Source organism: Lepus europaeus, unplaced genomic scaffold, assembly GCF_033115175.1.
Source record: "Lepus europaeus isolate LE1 unplaced genomic scaffold, mLepTim1.pri SCAFFOLD_29, whole genome shotgun sequence".
Classification (NCBI taxonomy): Eukaryota; Metazoa; Chordata; class Mammalia; order Lagomorpha; family Leporidae; genus Lepus; species Lepus europaeus.
The window spans coordinates 10,069,625-10,087,250 of record NW_026909167.1 but is presented as its reverse complement, the minus strand read 5'-3'; the positions used below and the strand labels follow the sequence as shown (position 1 = coordinate 10,087,250).

Here is a 17,626-nt window from a genome sequence, read left to right as displayed (position 1 = left end):
ACCTCTACCACCAATGGCTCTACTCCCAAGCTGTGTGTACTGATGGTCCTCTTCCCCACTTAATGCTGTATAATTATTCAGATCTGGTTAATGCCACTCTTAGGATCATTGGTTACTATCCTCACTCTGTCTTTTATGACCTTGTGTAAATATGATCAGAGTCGGCAAACTTGGAAGGCTTCCATAGCCTTGGCAACTCATGACGACAGCCTAGGGTGGTTACTGGCGCCATAAACTAGAGTGTCAATTTGTTGGGTCAACAACAAGAGCCACTGTGCACTTGCTCCTCATGTGGGATCTCTGTCCTTAATGTGCTGTACATTGTGATTTAATGCTATAACTAGTACTCAAACATTATGTTTCACTTTGTGTTTTTATGTGGGTGCAAACTGTTGAAATCTTTATACTAAATTGATCTTCTGTATATAAAGAGAATTGAAAATGAATCTTGATGCAAATGGAAGGGGAGAGGGAGCGGGAGAGGGGAGGGTTGCGGGTGGGAGGCAAGTTATGGGAGGGGGAAGCCATTGTAATCCATAAGCTGTACACTGGAAATTTATATTCATTAAATAAAAGTTAAAAAAAAAAGAAAAAAAAAACAATGTATATGGGAAGGGACATATTTTTTATATTTTTTCATGTTGCATTTGAATGTATTAAAACTATCAGAAAAAAATCAATAACCTAATTTATGCCAATTCTACCACTGAAAACTTCAAGAAGACTCAATTTGCTTTATCAATGTTTGGAAATCAATTTTCTAAAATCTGGAACTTGTCCAAGCAAATTTTAGTTCACAGTATCTGAGTATAATCTTGGGTCAGGTCCATCTCTCTCATTAGCAGGGACTTTTAGTTTTGTTTTGTTTTAGATTTTAAGGACTTTTAGGGAACTTGATATTGTTTCATTTCGGAAATTTAATTTTCTGTTTCATCTTTAAATTCATTGAGCTCACTTCTTTCACTAATCATCTATTCTAGACCCTTCCCAGCTCTATGAACTGACGGCTATGATGAGTTAAATTTTCATTGTGAGATCATCACCCACAACATTCTATAGGTGTCCTGGAAACCTTCACATACATAGTGTCTTAGTGCTATCCTAGTCAAGGTTAATCATTCTCTCTCCTCAAGGTAATATATGCATACATATATAAATATAATATATGTAAAGTGTTATATATATATATATATATATGCATTACTGGATTTTTATAAAACTCTGAATCATTGTTTCTTCAATTTTTTTGATTAGTCAAGTTTTCCACTGTGGGTCTAGATACTGTACATGTCCTAGCAATTATGCGAGTAAGTGGTAAGATCTTGAAATGATTTTTGATCCTAGAATTATATTTTTAAATTTAATTTTAAAAAATAAGTATGGAAACCCAGAGGGACAGACAATGTGAGTCACAATCTAGTGCTTCACTCCACAAACTCATAAACAGGAACTGGATTATTAGGGAACTCTAAACTATATTTTCCTGATGATAAGTAATATATAAGTGTGTAGTTAATATATATTAGTATATGTTTATGTATATATAAATTTTGAAGGTCTAGCTCTAGATACAAACATCTGCTTTAAAGTTCTTCTGGTTGGTTGAATGATCTTTGGCCTATTTCTATTCCTTAATTTGCTCTTATTTTCTTTTTAATGTAAAAGTGATGGAGTAAAAATTCACAAGAATCTCTTATATTTGCTTGTTACATTATTATTGTCATTATCAATTAGCTGAATTATATTCACAGTAAGGAAAGTATAATTTTTTATTATAACTGGTACACCTCTTTTGAAAATTTTGTTTTGTTTTTCAGTTTATTCTTTTTTCTTTTCTTTTTTATTTGAAAGTGTTACAGAGCGAGAGGGACAAGATTAAGATTTTCTGGGGCTGGCACTGTGGCAAAGTGGATAAAGATGCCTCATGCAGTTCTGGCATCCCATATGGGTGAAGGTTCAAATCCCGGCTGCTCCACTTCTGATCCAGCTCTCTGCTATGGCCTGGGAAAGCAGTGGGAGATGCCCCAAGTCCTTGGGCCCCTGCACCCACATGAGAGACCTGGAGGAAGTTTTTGGCTGTTGGCTTTGGATCAGCACAGCTCCGGCCATTGTGACCAATTGTGGAATGAACCAGCAAATGGAGCACCTCTCTCTCTCTCTCTCTCTCTCTCTCTCTCTCTCTCTGCTTCTCCTTCCCTCACTGTGTGACTCTGACTTACAAATTAAATAAATAAATCTTTAAAAGAAAATTTTTTTTCTAACTTCTGGTTCACTCCTCCAATGGCCATAATAGCTGGAGCTCAAGTTGGTGCAGTCCAAAGCCAGGAGCCAGGTGATTTTTAGGGTCTTGGATATGGGTGGTAAAGGCACAAGTACTTGTGACATATTCAACTGCTTTCCCAGGCTATTAATAAGGAGCTGAATTGGAACGGGAGCAGCTGGGTCATGAACCAACACCAAATGGGATGCTGGTGTCACAGGAAGTGGTTCAATTCACTATGACAAAATGCCATCCCCTCTTCGAATTTTTTTAAAAGATTTATTTTTATTTATTTGAAAGACAGAGTTACAGAGAGTGGTAGAGACAAAGAAGAGAGATCTTCCATCCATCCACCATTTTTCCTTTCTTTTCATTCCACAGATGGCCGCAGCAGCCAGAGCTGCACTGATCCTAAGTCAGGAGCCAACAGCTTCTTCCAGGTCTCCCATTTGGGTGCAAGGGCCCAAGGACTTGGACCATCTTTTACTGCTTTCCCAGGCCACAGCAGAGATCTGGATCAAAAGAGGAGCATCCAGGACTGTAAGCTGCGCCCATATGGTATTCTGGCACTTCAGGCGAGGGCTTTAACCCGCTGTGTCGCAGCACCGGCCTCCCTCTTTGAATTTATTCTTATCACCTGTGTATATGATCAGTAACCTAATGGAAGGCCCTTCTGTGACTAAACCTATCAGTATGTTGCTTGACTTTTACATTGGAAGGTCTTCAACATATGCAAAATTGTGATAATTTTCTTGTCCACTTTTATGTATACAGTTCATCAAAAGGATTTTTGGCCCATATCATTCTCTTTTTCCATGTGATATAGTTTTAACTTTTCTGGTGGTTTATAAGTATAAATAGACTTTTGATAATTCATATTTTTAAGAGTAGCTATAGATGTGAGTAGCTTTCATTAAAGTTTTTCTGGTAAAGGACTCAATATTTTCTTTACTTATCATTGTTGATCTTTTCTTTCAGCTATGAAGTTTAGTGAACACTTAAGACACATAGGTTCACACAGTTTTTTGTATACATTTGTCATGCTATTGCTGCCCCTACATTATTGCTCACTGCTACTTACAGTAATCAGAATATAGGTTAAATACTAACATGCATATTTATTTTTTTATTCTGTATTGTATTTGATTCTGTATTTTATTTTATTGTATCTTTGCTTTTTATTCTGTATTGTATTTGATTCTTTATTTTATTTTTTATTCTGAATACATGTGTATGTGTATATATAATGATGTAGTGTAAGCCAATCCTTGTACAGAGAACCATAGCCTATCATGGTTAACTTTTTCATCATGGCTTCATCAACTTATTGATGTTATAAAATATACATTGTTTTATTGATGATGCATTTTAATTCAGTTGTGTGATTTGTTAATGTCATCAATATCCTATTATAAGCCAACCCTACTACTATTAAATTTAGGCCTTCTTGTGTGGCATTTTTTTGGTGATATCAACTTGATGGAAATCATCTAAATTCTCTTTACAGCTATTTTATGTCCCCAAATTCTCAGAGCTATCGTAACCCATTCAGTCATTCTCAATTCTCAGTTGTTATGCTATTGAGCTTTTCTGGAATTCTAGAGAACTATAACTTTAACTTTAACTTTGAAGTTCTAGAGTGTAGCTATAGATTTAAGTATCTTTTCTTCAGGCTTTCTTGGTAATTACCAAGATATTTGCTTCATTTCCATCATTTTTCCTTTATTTTATATTTTAAATGCAAGTTAATGTATTCTTTTTCAAATAACTTTGTATATGCTCATCACTTTATTATTTATTTATTTTTATCTTTTTAAAAGGATCTACTTATTTATTTTAAAGGCAGAGCTAGAGAGAGAGAAAGAGAGACAGAGAGAGAGACAGAGAGACAGAGAGAGAGACCCTTCCTAAGTTCATAAACTTCTCAACTAGCTGCAAATCCTGGGGCTGGGCCATGCTGAAGCCAGGAACCAGGAGCTTCCTGGAGGTCACCAAGGTAAGCAACAGGGGACCAAGCACTTGTACCATACTCCATTGCTTTTGCAGGCACATTAACAGGGAGGTGGATTGGAAGACTAGTCAGGACTCTACCCAGTGCCCATATGGGATGCTGGCATTGCAAGTGGTGGTTTAGCCTGCTGCAGTGCAATGGTGGTCCCCATGCTTAAACTTTATGATTACTACACAAAATAAAAGTTCTACTCACAGTAATCACAATATAATCTATACCTTAATATGAGAAAAATTTAATATTTACTTTGTGTTTGAATATATGAATATTACCTTATTTTGCCATCAAAATAAGGCTATTGTTTGCTAGTGCCAGCATTGTGAACATGTGGCCTTTTTGTTGGCTCTTTCATTATGTTGACAATTCACTAAAGTTTTTTTAGGAAACCCAAGCAATTTTTATCTTTGAAGCTTTTAGAGCCATCTAGGGCCATGGTACATTTTTACTCTTACAAGGGCTTTTTTTTTACCCTTTTTGGATTTTTATGTGATTATATTTCCCATTAATGTTGAAATTTTCAGTAGTGTATTTCTAGATGCTGGTGTTGTTTGAGATAATTTTGTCAGAGTCCTGATATTTTCTGGATTTTATTTCCTGCAATTTTTATGACTTTACCTGAAATATTAATGGATAATTATTCAATAATTAGGCTCATATTTTCTTGATGCTCATTGTTCCTACCAAAATGCTCTGTTTGCTCACAGTTACCACATCATTTTATCATAACATTTACATCCCTTTATTCTTTTCCCTTTGAATTCAATACTATTCCCTATATATAATTTCAGTTTCTTAGAGAATCATGGTCCTAACATCATGATTCTGTAGACACTTTGATTATTTTTTTCATTATAAGATTATCAGCCCTCTGAAACTTTTTAAGTTGTCTTGGAATGTTTCCTGTAAACAGTATCTGAACAGTCTGACAAAAATGTATTGTTTCATGCTATTGAATCATACACTTTTTGAAATTTTGGAATTTTTAGGGAACTCCAAATTTATCACTGGTGTTGAAATTTTCTATTGTTTCATTCTACATGAGGGAATCTCTCCATTTGCATTCTTCTGTAAAGTGGTATTTTCTTTTCGTAAGTTCCTATAATATGTAATAGTTTTTAAAATATAATTTTACACTGTTTTCATTAAATTCCTTTATATTTGTTTGGCAATTTGTAATTATCCCTACCAAACTATGCAGCTCCAAACAAAGTGATCACAATTTACAGTGATATGAATATCACTTTATATTTTTCTTTGATTTTATTACTTTCATTAGTGTATCAGTAACTTAGTGTATGCAAACAGCTAGATTGTTGGTTACTATCTGTATTAAAAAAGTTTATCAACTCAATGAAATCATGTTGATTTTTCTGGCCATTTTAATGGCATTGTTTTTCAGAGCTATCTATGCATAGTATTCTCTGTCACCCACTCAAGTTGAATTTCTTTTGCTATTTCTGCATTGTGATAAGATTCACTTTAATGATGGTTTTGAAACATCCCACAGTGTCATTCTAGACAATTTCGTCTTTGTTTTTGGTTTTCTATTAAGTTAAAGAGTGAAGTTTGTTTGATTTCAAATGCAGGAATTTTATATTTATTCTATATTTTTAATTTTAAAAATGTACATACAGAGAACACATTTCATTTATTTCACACAGTTTTTTTAAAGCTTTTAGTTAATGAATGCACATTTAATAGGTACAACTTTAGGAATATAGTGGTTCTTTCCCTCATACCCACCCTCCAACCACTACTCCTGTCCTACCTTCTACTCCCTCTCCCATCCAATTCTTCATTAAGGTTCATTTTTTAGTTTAACTTTATATACAGAAGACCAACTCTATACTAAGTAAAGATTTCAACAATTTTCACTCATACTCACACGTAATATATAAAGTACTGTTTGAGAACAAGTTTTGCAGATAATTCTCATAGTACAACTCATTAAAGCCAGAAGTCCTATATGGGGGTAAGTGCACAATGAATTTGGTTGTTAATTTAACAATTAGCACTCTTATTTATGACCTCAGTGATCTCCTGAGGATCTGGCCATGAGCTTCCAAGGCTATGGAAACCTCAATTCCTGAGCCATCATCATTGCCTCCTAGGGTATACATTTTTCAGCAGCTGGGTCAGGAATAGGGGCCAGGAACCATGGGATGTGGTCATAAAATTGTTAATACTAAATTACCACATTCAATGAAATTTTTAGGAGAATAAGCTTAATTAACTTTAGTTACTTTATAGTATCAGAGTGCTACTTTAATGTGGGTTTTTGGTTACAAACTCTGAATGTGTGGTAGATACTCTTGAGAAAGAACTTCAGAATATCTTAGAACATTTTCTGTTGTTAAAATATTTTAAAGTATTCATCTCAGGTCTCATGCGAATAATGTAGCACTTGGGGACAAATATGCAGCCCAGGAGCCCCACACTAGAGGCCAAGATAGAGAAGACCTCCACAGCCACCATGACCTTCCCCTTGGTGCTGTAGTTGACAGGGAGGAAGGTGACCCAGACACTGCAGAATACCAGCATGCTGAATGTCAGGAACTTGGCTTCATTGAATGTGTCAGGAAGATTCCTGGATAGGAAAGCCACGATGAAGCTCCGCATGGCCAAGGTGCCCAGGTATCCTAGGACACAGCAGAAGGCAGTGACCGAGTCCTTGTTGCACATAATGATGATGTGGCCTTGCTCAGAGTGTGCATCTCTGTCAATAAAAGGAGGAGTGGTTCCCAACCAAATACCACAAAAAATCAGCTGGATCATGGAGCAGATAGGAATGACAGAGTTAGAAGCTCTTGGTATCAGCAACTGCCTCATTGTTCTTCCAGGCTTCAGAACCTTGAAGGCCAGAATCACAATAATTGTTGTGGCCAGCACGGTAGAAACAGCCACTGTGAACACAAGACCAAATGTTATTTGCTGGAGGATACAAGTGGCTGTGTTGGGACGGTCAATATGAGTAAGGAACAGAGGAAGCACAGGAGGAGGGAGATGATCAAGATGTAGCTGAGAGACTGGTTATTGGCCTTGACTATGAGAGTGTCTCGATGCTTCATGAAGGCACCCAAAACTGCAGCTGTGATGACAGAGAAGCATAGGGCCATGCAGGTCAGAGCCATCCCAAGGGATTCCTCAAAATCTAAGAAGGTCACCAGCTTGGAGAGGCAGCGATTTCTCTCACTGTTTGGGTACTCGTCCTCTGAACACTGAATACACTGCTCTGCATCTGTGGAAAAGACTCAGTGTTTCAATTTCACAAATTCTTATTTTTTTCCCCTGTTGTGGAAAATGTGAGTACAATTTCGCAATGCCTTTGTGAGTACTGACTGCCTCTGATGTAAAATCAGGCCATACTAAAGCATGTTAATTCACTCCTTACTCAGGGAGAATGATCATCTTCAGATACAATCAACACATCCACTCAAACAGCAACTTTGGCAAATGGGGTGATAGGTGGACCCTTCTTATGGCTCAGTTTTATCTCTGAGGACATGGATCCTCTCAATCTTTTCCTCTACTGTCTGCAATATATTTTTCATGAGAAGTCTCATATTGCCTTGAGTTAGGATATTTATCTAGGGTAATCAGATTTAAGGGTTTCCTTAGTCCTATTCAGTTGGATAAATAAATTGCCTAGACCTCCGAGGACATCTTACTATCAATCATATTCTAATTTCTAGAATTTTCTTTTTGCAAACTACTTGATATCTAGTAGAACAAGTCTTTTGTCATTTTACATTTTCACTTCTCTAGATTCCTCTAGTCATTTTTTCCATATACATGTTGAAAGGCTATGTCTGACTAGAAGACATTCAGATTTGAATGCAGTCGTGTTGGTTTTATATAATGATGTTGGGAGTAAATTTTTTTTACTAACTTATTCAAGTTAAATTATACTTTTTAAGTTTTGCACTCATTAATCACTGAAAGCATGATGACTTGTTAACTTTTTTTGTAATGTGACACATCAGAATAACTTGAGGCCTGCACTCTTGAAACATCTCACTTCTGTGATAATATCATGAAAGAAGTCATAGACTGCATCTCAACTAATGGGAATGTCTCTGTTTCAATTACATTTTACTTAAACACAGAAATCAGTATTCATTTGGCTACTTCTGCTGTAAGAGTCTGATTCAGTTTTTAGGGGTGGCACTCATGCAACAATACTGGAGGTCATTAGTTTTTTTATTATCTTCATACCTAAAAATACCTCTGCTCTCTCTGAAGTGATTGAATCAAATGTTTATGTTCAAAGATGATGGTAATTGAGTGATACTTTTGAGAATTTAAAACATTACAAGTCTATTTCTTGTATTTTGAACAATGGAAATATTTTTTCATTAGGCCTAGTACATTTCTACATTTTTCAACAATTAGGTTTTTGATACATAATTCATTAAATAGTTATTGAATACAAAAGCTTAAAAGAAGCTTAGGGATACCAAATTGTCTTTTCTTAGGATGTTGCATTTCCAGGTTTTCATTTTGTCTCTTTTCCTTATTGCATTATTTCAACAAAAACACAATGTTGTAGTATTAATTATATGTACTTAATACAATGCATCATGTTACATTTATGGTGCAAGAGAAATAAAATGTTTTCTAGTACTTTGAGTGCACTAGTTCTTGTTAAAATACTTGTTTCCAGGCTTCTAGGGACACATTGATTACCTTGATAATTACATATTCTCATTTCATGATGAAACTTTTGCATGGTTTAATAGATGATCTCAAATTAGTACTATCTCTCACTGGATTCTAAAGACAGATGTTTGCTAGCATCGTTTCCAAAGTTGAGTTTAATAAGCTGAATACTGCCAATAAACAATCTACATATATTGGAGTGGAGGTAGTGATCATAAAATAGATTAATTGAAAAAAATGGGTGAATGTGTGCTTTGAGAACAGTAATACACTATGATCCTACTGAAAATATCTTTGGCTTCCTTTATTTTTTTAACAGTTAAGCAGTGCAGTTTTCAATGGGGGAAGTTACGTATTTTCTACCTGTATGATTAGAAATATCTCTCTCTGGACAAAGAACACATGTATAACAGCAGAGAGGTTTTCCTTCCTGTGGCACTTTTCTAAATCCAGGAACACAGCTCTGGCTACACACAGATTTGGGAATCTGAGAAGAAAAGAGAAGCATTTGTCATGATTTTGCACATCATCAGTTACTTTGCCAGGATGTCAATATTTCCCCCCTCACAACAGAAACTTGACATGCAATTTCAGGTTGCCAGTACATCTCATAACCCATATTGTGCTGATATTACTTAGACATATAATAGAGGTTTTTATGATCAAGTTTCCTGCTTTATCAACATTTTACCAAATATTATGAAGGTACCTGATTAATTTCTTTTTTTTTTTAAAGTATGTTATCTTTTTTATTTATTTGACAGAGTTAGACAGTGAGAGAGACAGAGACAGAAAGGCCTTCCTTCCATTGGTTCACCCCCCAAATGGCTGCTACAGCCGGAGCTATGCAAATCCGAAGCCAGGAGCTAGGTGCTTCCTCCTGGTCTCCCATGCAAGTGCAGGGGCCCAAGCATTTAGGCCATCCTCCACTGCCTTCCTGGGCCACAGCAGAGAGCTGGACTGGAAGTGGAGCAACTGGGACTAGAACCTGGTGCCCCTATGGGATGCCAGCACTGCAGGAGGAGGATTAACCAAGTAAGCCATGACACCAGCCCTGATTACTTTAATTTCATAGATCACCACATTCATTCTGAGTATTTGTCCCCTCTTATTGAACCATTTCATTCAAAACATTTTCAGTGAAGGTTTCTATGTTGTAATGATTAAAAGAACTTGAATGTCTTAGTGTATTTTCATCATGTTCTCACTGGTGTTTGTATAGAAGATTTTATATTGTCTATAAAAGCATAAGACATGTACACACACTTTCAAATTCACTCAAAGCAAAAATCATGATATTGTGTTGTAAACTATGGATTTGTTTTACTTCTGGGCTTCTTAGTTTAGAGAGAACATACATTCTGAAAACTACTAACTCATTTGGGATGCAAAAAATGATGTTATATAAATCACACAAAATATTGTCTGGAATAGTCCAGTTGTGAAAAGATGACAGAAATGCTCAAAGCTTTGAGATTTATGTACAACATATATTGAAGACTGAATGGCATGCACAATTAAAAATCAAAATTGTAATAATATATACAGAGGTAATAACATCAACTCATAATTCAATTGTGCTCATAGTATATTAAAATAATGAGTACCTATATCATATATGATTAAGGATTTCAGAATATAAGGAGAACATACTTAATATCTGTAGGTCTATATTTTGATCTCTACTCATTAATTTTGTGTATTCCTTTTGCTCAGTTGTTGTATGAATATGTATGACCCAACCAAAAAAAAAAACCAGTAGCATATTTATATTTACACTTTCTATATATGTTAGCTCAGAATATGTATAATACCATATATTTTGAATCTGAGGTGTGAAATGGGAATTATATCCTAGTTTAAAAGTGTCACATTTAATCTTGTCTCAATAATCTATTCAGATCATCCAGTATGTGCTCAACATTGATACAGAATCTTACCTCTTTGAATGCAAGAGGCCATTCTATCATCTCTTCACTGATGACCAAGACTTGTTCATGTGGACTTAGGAGGAAAACTCTCCAGTTTTAACCAACAATTGAAGACCACCAGGAAAATTTCCAATGTTCTGGACATCATACTGTGCCATATGGTCTCTTGATTCATGAAAGGATATGTCATCCCCAGCACTGTTAGTAAATTTTATTTTCTTTAAAAATGGATGAAGCTGAAGGACAAACATAATTGGAAAGAGGGAGATAATTCAAAGGAGTAGCAGGGAATGCATATGTACTAAGGAATCGTTTTCCTCCTCCCTAACATTTTTAGATTTTTATAGAGGCTTACATTTTGTTTGGTTTGTCACCATCACATGGGTTCAATTCGTAGATGGTTTTTACTTCACAAACCCAATAGAGAGTATTTATTCCAATCAGAAAAATTGTAGAGTGTGGCCTAGAGAGTGACTTTTGGGATCTTTGGCAAACTCCTTCATGGAACTTTAGTTGAGACTTTGTGGAAACTAACCCTAATTCTTCCATTTGGGCACAACATGGATTTATATGTTAAATACCTTCATTATGGTGGTGGTATAACAGGTATATGCATATGTGTATACTATTTGAAATGTAATATAATTGAATTAAATATTAGTGTCTTTCATATAGGTTAATTGAAAATCCATGAAAAGATTTTCATAATAAATATTTTCTAAAAACTAGATATTGCTGATAGTTTAAGTAGGTCCAAAGTTATAAAATTCTATGATATATATGTCCATATGTTATAATTTTTATGCATCAATTTAGCTTGAATATAATGAACAGAGTTTTTTTTTTTCTCTCTCTCTACCCTTGAATTGCTTTTTGTAGAAAATAGGCATATCTTTTGTTGTTACAGAGTACTGTATGATCAAAAACAAAATTTCAAATCTGTTGATGATAGGATATTATTAATGTGTGTTTTCCTTTACCTTCTGGGCCTCATGACATATGCTACAGGATAAAATTAATGTCTTATTCTTTAAATATTATTATATCTTCATTAAATTGGAGTAGATGAATCCCAAATAATCTATACTTTATCTTTGAAAGACCACTTGACAAAGTCACTTACTTTTCTAAGTAATATACAAGCAAAGTACAAATGGTATATGAAAGATTATTATTATATGTAAGCATAGAAATTATATGGAGAAGTACTGTTCATGATGTGAATTTTTACATATGCCTATTTTCTTTTATACAGGCTTTAAATTCATTTGGTTCAACAAATTTGATAAATTTATTTTTCCCTTCTATGTTCAGGCAGGAAATTCTAAATATATTTTATAAGTAGGTAATGGATTCAAATATACAGGACTAAAATCCAGACTAGTTAATCTGTAACCCAAGAGGCATACCTTGTCCTTAGGTATATCCTCAGAGTTCTTATATTTAACAATGGGATGTCAGTCTTTGATCCCTGATGGTTGCAGATTTTCTAAATGTAGTCATGCCTAACAGCACTGGATTTCTCAAAATCAATATAGGTATTATCTAGAATCCATTTATATTTTCCCCAAAAATTTCTCATAGAGGGAATAGCTCACGGTGTGTATGTATATATGTATGTATATACACACATACATATACATATAAGTGAAGTTGTTGCTGTAAGATATGGTCTGCAGGCCATATTGTCTGGTTTTGTCTGCATTCCAATGAATAGTTTTAATCAAGTTTTTCTTCTTATGCTTTGTCACTAGTTGTATTAGAATATTTTACAGCATATCATCCTGCATAGAAAATATTGTTATAGGGGCATAGCTGATTAAGCTTCCGCCTGTGATGCTGGCATCCCAATGGGCATCAGTTTGAGACCTGGCTTTTCCAATTCTGATCCAATGCCCTGTTAATGTGCCTGGGAAAACAACAGAAGATGGCACTAGTGCTTGGGTCCCTGAATCCATATTGAAGACCCAAAAGAAGCTCCAGTTCCTGGCTTTTGCCTGGCATAGCCCCAGCCACTGGGGCCATTTGGGGAGTGAATCAGCAGATGGAAGATTCTCCACCCCCCGCCTTGATCTGTCTCTCTTCTTCTCTCTGTAACTCTGTCTTTCAAATAAGTAAAACATAAATCTTTAAAATCCTTGTGATAATGTCATTACAGAATTTGAATTCCTAGCCCATTGTCAGAATTCTTCAAATACAAATAATAATTACAGTGATATCAATAACTAGGGTGATATGAAACAATATTTTCTATTATTCCAGATCTTAATGATCTTGACATAAAACCAATCAGATGCCATCAGGTGCTCAATACATGTCCTGTTCTGAGGTATATTTACCTGCCAGGGAAGAAGCATAGGCTGGGCTATATCTCCTGGGGATCCTGTTTCTGCTTTCTCCAAAAGCATATTATGGAGGACATGGGCAACTGCATACACAGCATTGTAGACCAAATAACTGGAGTCAGATATGGTCATCATGTCAATGTCTCCAGGGAAAAATTCAATGGAAGCATTTGGTGGGCACACTCCAATTTTTCCACAAAGTGACCCAGCAGGTAAACAGTCAAAAATGTGGAGCCACAGTTTACTCAGGTAGAAGTCTTCTGGGTATTGGGAAGGGCTCACTGTCTTTAGGAAATGTTTGAAGCCAGGAATTTCTCCCCTGTGGGGAGAAAATGAGAAGCCTCCATGCAAAGAATGTAGCATGTGGTATGTCTCATGTACGACAATATCCCACTTTGCTGCCATGACCCACACCTTCCCTGTGGTTAAAAAGTACGGTCCTGCAATGCCCACATTGATGAGGCTCCTTACTTCTCCATATAGTATATGGACATTTGCAGATGAACTTCTGAGCCTAGTCAAGAAACTGATATCAGTTGATGCAAACATTCTCTTAGTAGCAGGGAGTTTCACTTCAAAAGCCACACAGAGACCTTTTTTTACCATCTCTGCTTTGAGATCTTGAAGAAACCACTCTCCTTTTGTATCATCAGATACAAAGAGTGCCACCCATGTCCAGCCAAAATGCAGCAACAAAGAGATCATTCCATAAACTAGAGAACTATTATTGATAGCCATCTGTTAGAGAGATGGAAACTGGTCTTTGTCATTTAGCATGGGATCAAATGGGCCATATGTTAGCTGAAACAAAAAAAAAATAATTATCATGACTATCATTTCAGTGGCATATGGAATTATCTCTGTTGGGGAGGGTGAAAGATATTTATTAAAGAGAAGTATGTGAGCAGAAAATTATTGGGTACAGGGTGACTGCTGTGGAGATAATTCAGTTCTCTCATTCTACACACAGAAAAAACATTCCCAAAGTCAACCACTTTTAGAAGAAATTGATTCTTTATTCAAAGCATTAAAAATGGATGAGATTCCTATGTGTTCTTAGTGACTTGCAGTGGGAATGCATGAACTTTGGATGCAGTATCACTAAGGTAGTTGTTTTTTCCTTATTCTCACCCTGTAAGACTTGTGGACCAGAGCCTACTTCTCCAGCAACTAGTATGGGACATAAACTCCAACAGAGAAATAAATCTTTAGTACATTATTCTCTTAATAATTTGGAGTTAACTTAGCTTTACAACATAACAATTTATTATGAAGAACACAATAAATTGCCGTATTTGATTTTTGGTAAAATAGTTTTAAAGCCCCACATTCTCCTATGCTACTGTGATCTGTGTTCGGCAGGAATACAGAACCTGGAAGGCAGTAGTGGTGGCTTGATTAGATTAAAAACCTTATACTGACGCCGTGACTCACTAGGCTAATCCTCCACCTGTGGCGCCAGTACCGCGGGTTCTAGTCCTGGTTAGGGTGCCGGATTCTGTCCCAGTTGCTCCTCTTCCAGTCAAGCTGTGGCCCAGGAAGTCAGTGAAGGATGTCCCAGGTCCTTGGGCCCTGCACCTGCATGGGAGACCAGGAGGAAGCACCTGGCTCCTGGCTTCAGATCGGTGCAGTCGTAGCAGTCATTTGGGGGGGTGAACCAACGGAAGGAAGACCTTTCTCTCTGTCTCTCTCTCTCACTGTCTAACTCTGCCTGTCAAAAAAATAAAAATTAAAAAAAAGATCCTTATACCAAAATAAGAGACCTGGATTGATTTCCTAGATTTCATAGTCTGCAATATACAGCTAAACAAGCATTATGGTGAATATTTAGTGAGTAAACCAACTATTTCAGTGTCTCTGGCTGTCCTTGTTTTCTACTTCTCAAATAAAAACAATTTGTGATATGAAGAGTTGCAAATGAAACATTTGCTGTTAGACTTGTGAAGAAATCTGCTTGGGTAGATGTAAGTCAGATTTAGATAGACAGTCAATGAACACTACTCTAACTACTCAACCTCAATCACTCGTTAGTATCTTTGAGGAGATCCGATTTTCAATGTTGCCTTTAAGGAAAACCAGATGTGGTTGTGCATACCCCTGTAGATAGCCCTATCCTAGGATAGAAGATTCCTCTATGATATGGATAGCTCTTTTGAGGCACAGAGCTCTGAGTGTTCTACAGACAATATTCCTGGATGGATGTATTGGCACTAGAAAGTAATCTGAGTGAAAGATCTCCATAACTACCCCTCACTCCCTTTCTTACTCTCCTTTCACCTGTTAATAATTTCACAACACTGGACATTCCTGGGTATCTCTTTTAAACCATGGTGTGATGTGTATAGTTGGCTTCCACATTTCCCATTCATCAGACGTGAGAAAATGGTAATGAGGGAGATTCAAATATCTCTCTGCAGAGTTCACAGCACATTTACCTGTGGGATTTTGTAGAGCTCCAACAGCATTCCAATTTCAGCAGAAAATGCTGCTGTACTTCCAGCAATAATTGCAACTGATTTTTCTTGTGTCTGGCAAGTGTAATTAGGGAGAAGTATATTGCCTCCAGAAAGCCAACTCAGAGTGCTCCACAGATGACCTGATCACTGGAAAAAGCATTGTAGAACTGGAAGCCCAAAGACAAATTGGGAAGTAGGTGGCTGTCTTTATTAATTTCCTGGATGGTAAAGTGAAAGGTCAGCACATACTGGTAGTTCTTCCATAACCACCTAGGTAGAGGGGCAGCATTACAGAGAAGGGTCAGATCATGGACTTCAGGGAAGACCCCCAACCAAGCCCTGAAGTTGCAATGAGCATACTCAGGCTTGCATTCAGTGACCCTCCAGCCCTGCACATTGAGATGGCAGGACTTAGGTTCCAAGGTCTCTGGAAGATCTTGAAATGGGATTTTGATTCCTGAGAAACAAAGTGTGTCATGTGTACACTCATCTTCATTAACTCTTTAGAAAAGTCTTTATTTATCAAAATATGGGAACCCATCTCTCCTTGAAGTCAGAAACTAATATAAAAGCATTTTTATTTTCTTTTAGTTCTTGAATAGTTTATATGATACCTACGTTGCTAGTTGTTCAAACACTGGGAAGTGGTATCCTCTGTAACCATACTGAATCATTTTTCAGGGTTACAACCTATAATTTTATATTGTAATATATCAACTGAGGAATGCAGATTTGCTAAATTACATTTACCTTGAAAATGAACATTTGATTCAGGACTTCTAATTCATTGTTAGAGAACTCATGACATTTATTTAGTTTACAGTTTTTCTCTGCACTGAATTATCATCATCAACTCACATTTTATGCTTGAAAGTTCTCTGAATTTTTCTAGGTATCTTCACCAAAATCATGAGCTCGTTTTGGAATTTAATAAGAGTAATCACACTCTATGTGTCCAAGATTATGGATGTCCTATCATTCTCAGGATGATTCTTTTGTATTTTCCTTATAATTGGTCTGAGTATCTTCTATTTTTTATATTCCATCTATAATTTGAATCTTATAAAAACTCTTCTTAATAAATTTTGTCATGCTATACATATTTATCCAATCATACTTTAGTTCATCTGCATTGATTCTTATGCTTTGATGTTGGGATTAATAATATTATGTGATGAAATTTATATGAAATTTTTATGAAACATTTTTATACAGTTCCCAAATGGCAGAATTTTATATTTAGGAAAAATTAGTATTTCTATTGTAAAAAATCTTGTGTATATAATTTTTACATATGAAATTTTAATTTTTATACTTTTTCCTAAAGAAATGTTGCCTTTATATAAATACTTGAACCAGAAAGATTTTTAGTTCCTATTACAGTCTTGTTATACCCTAAGTATATCCAGAGCAAAAATTAGACTATTGAGAGCTACCCAATATTTAATTTAATTTAGTTGAAGGGGAAATCAAGAACATTAGTTTTTAAATTTTTCATCATTTTCTCTTATTGTGATGATTTTTCTTTTTGTAGGAAAAATTTTTATTCTCTTCTATGCTATTTGTAGCTCTTGCTGTCAGCTGGAAGAAGATCAGCATAATTCTATTTCCCTAGTAAAGGCATGTAAGGTATTAAACTTTAGATCCTGCACAAATGCGATAGAAAATCTAAGAATCATCAACTTCAAAATGAGATGTGTAGGATTACTTTCCATATTCTACTAAAGCCCTTATATAGGCTGCATTACCAGTATTCATTACTACTATTTCCACTATATATAACTATAATCTAACAAAGTGAGGACTTCTCCAATTACCAGGATCCTCATTTCATCTTAACAGAAATTCAGAGTATAAGAAATTTTCTTCCAAGATCTAGAATATAGCATTTCATTCTTTTATCACCTGTAGAGTTTCTGTTGAGAATTCTGCTGTTAGACTATTGGATTTTCCTTGATACATAG

The 17,626-nt window shown here is 35.6% G+C and overlaps 1 protein-coding gene across 1 annotated transcript; it reads right to left on the bottom strand.

Moving 5' to 3' along the window:
• Window positions 1-6,596: 6,596 nt before the first annotated feature.
• LOC133754835 (vomeronasal type-2 receptor 116-like) lies at window positions 6,597-13,944 on the bottom strand. The gene is given in 4 exon segments (XM_062185222.1): window positions 6,597-7,219; window positions 7,222-7,509; window positions 9,294-9,417; window positions 13,201-13,944. Coding segments are annotated over 4 exon segments (1,779 nt in total).
• Between the last annotated feature and the right edge of the window lie 3,682 nt (window positions 13,945-17,626).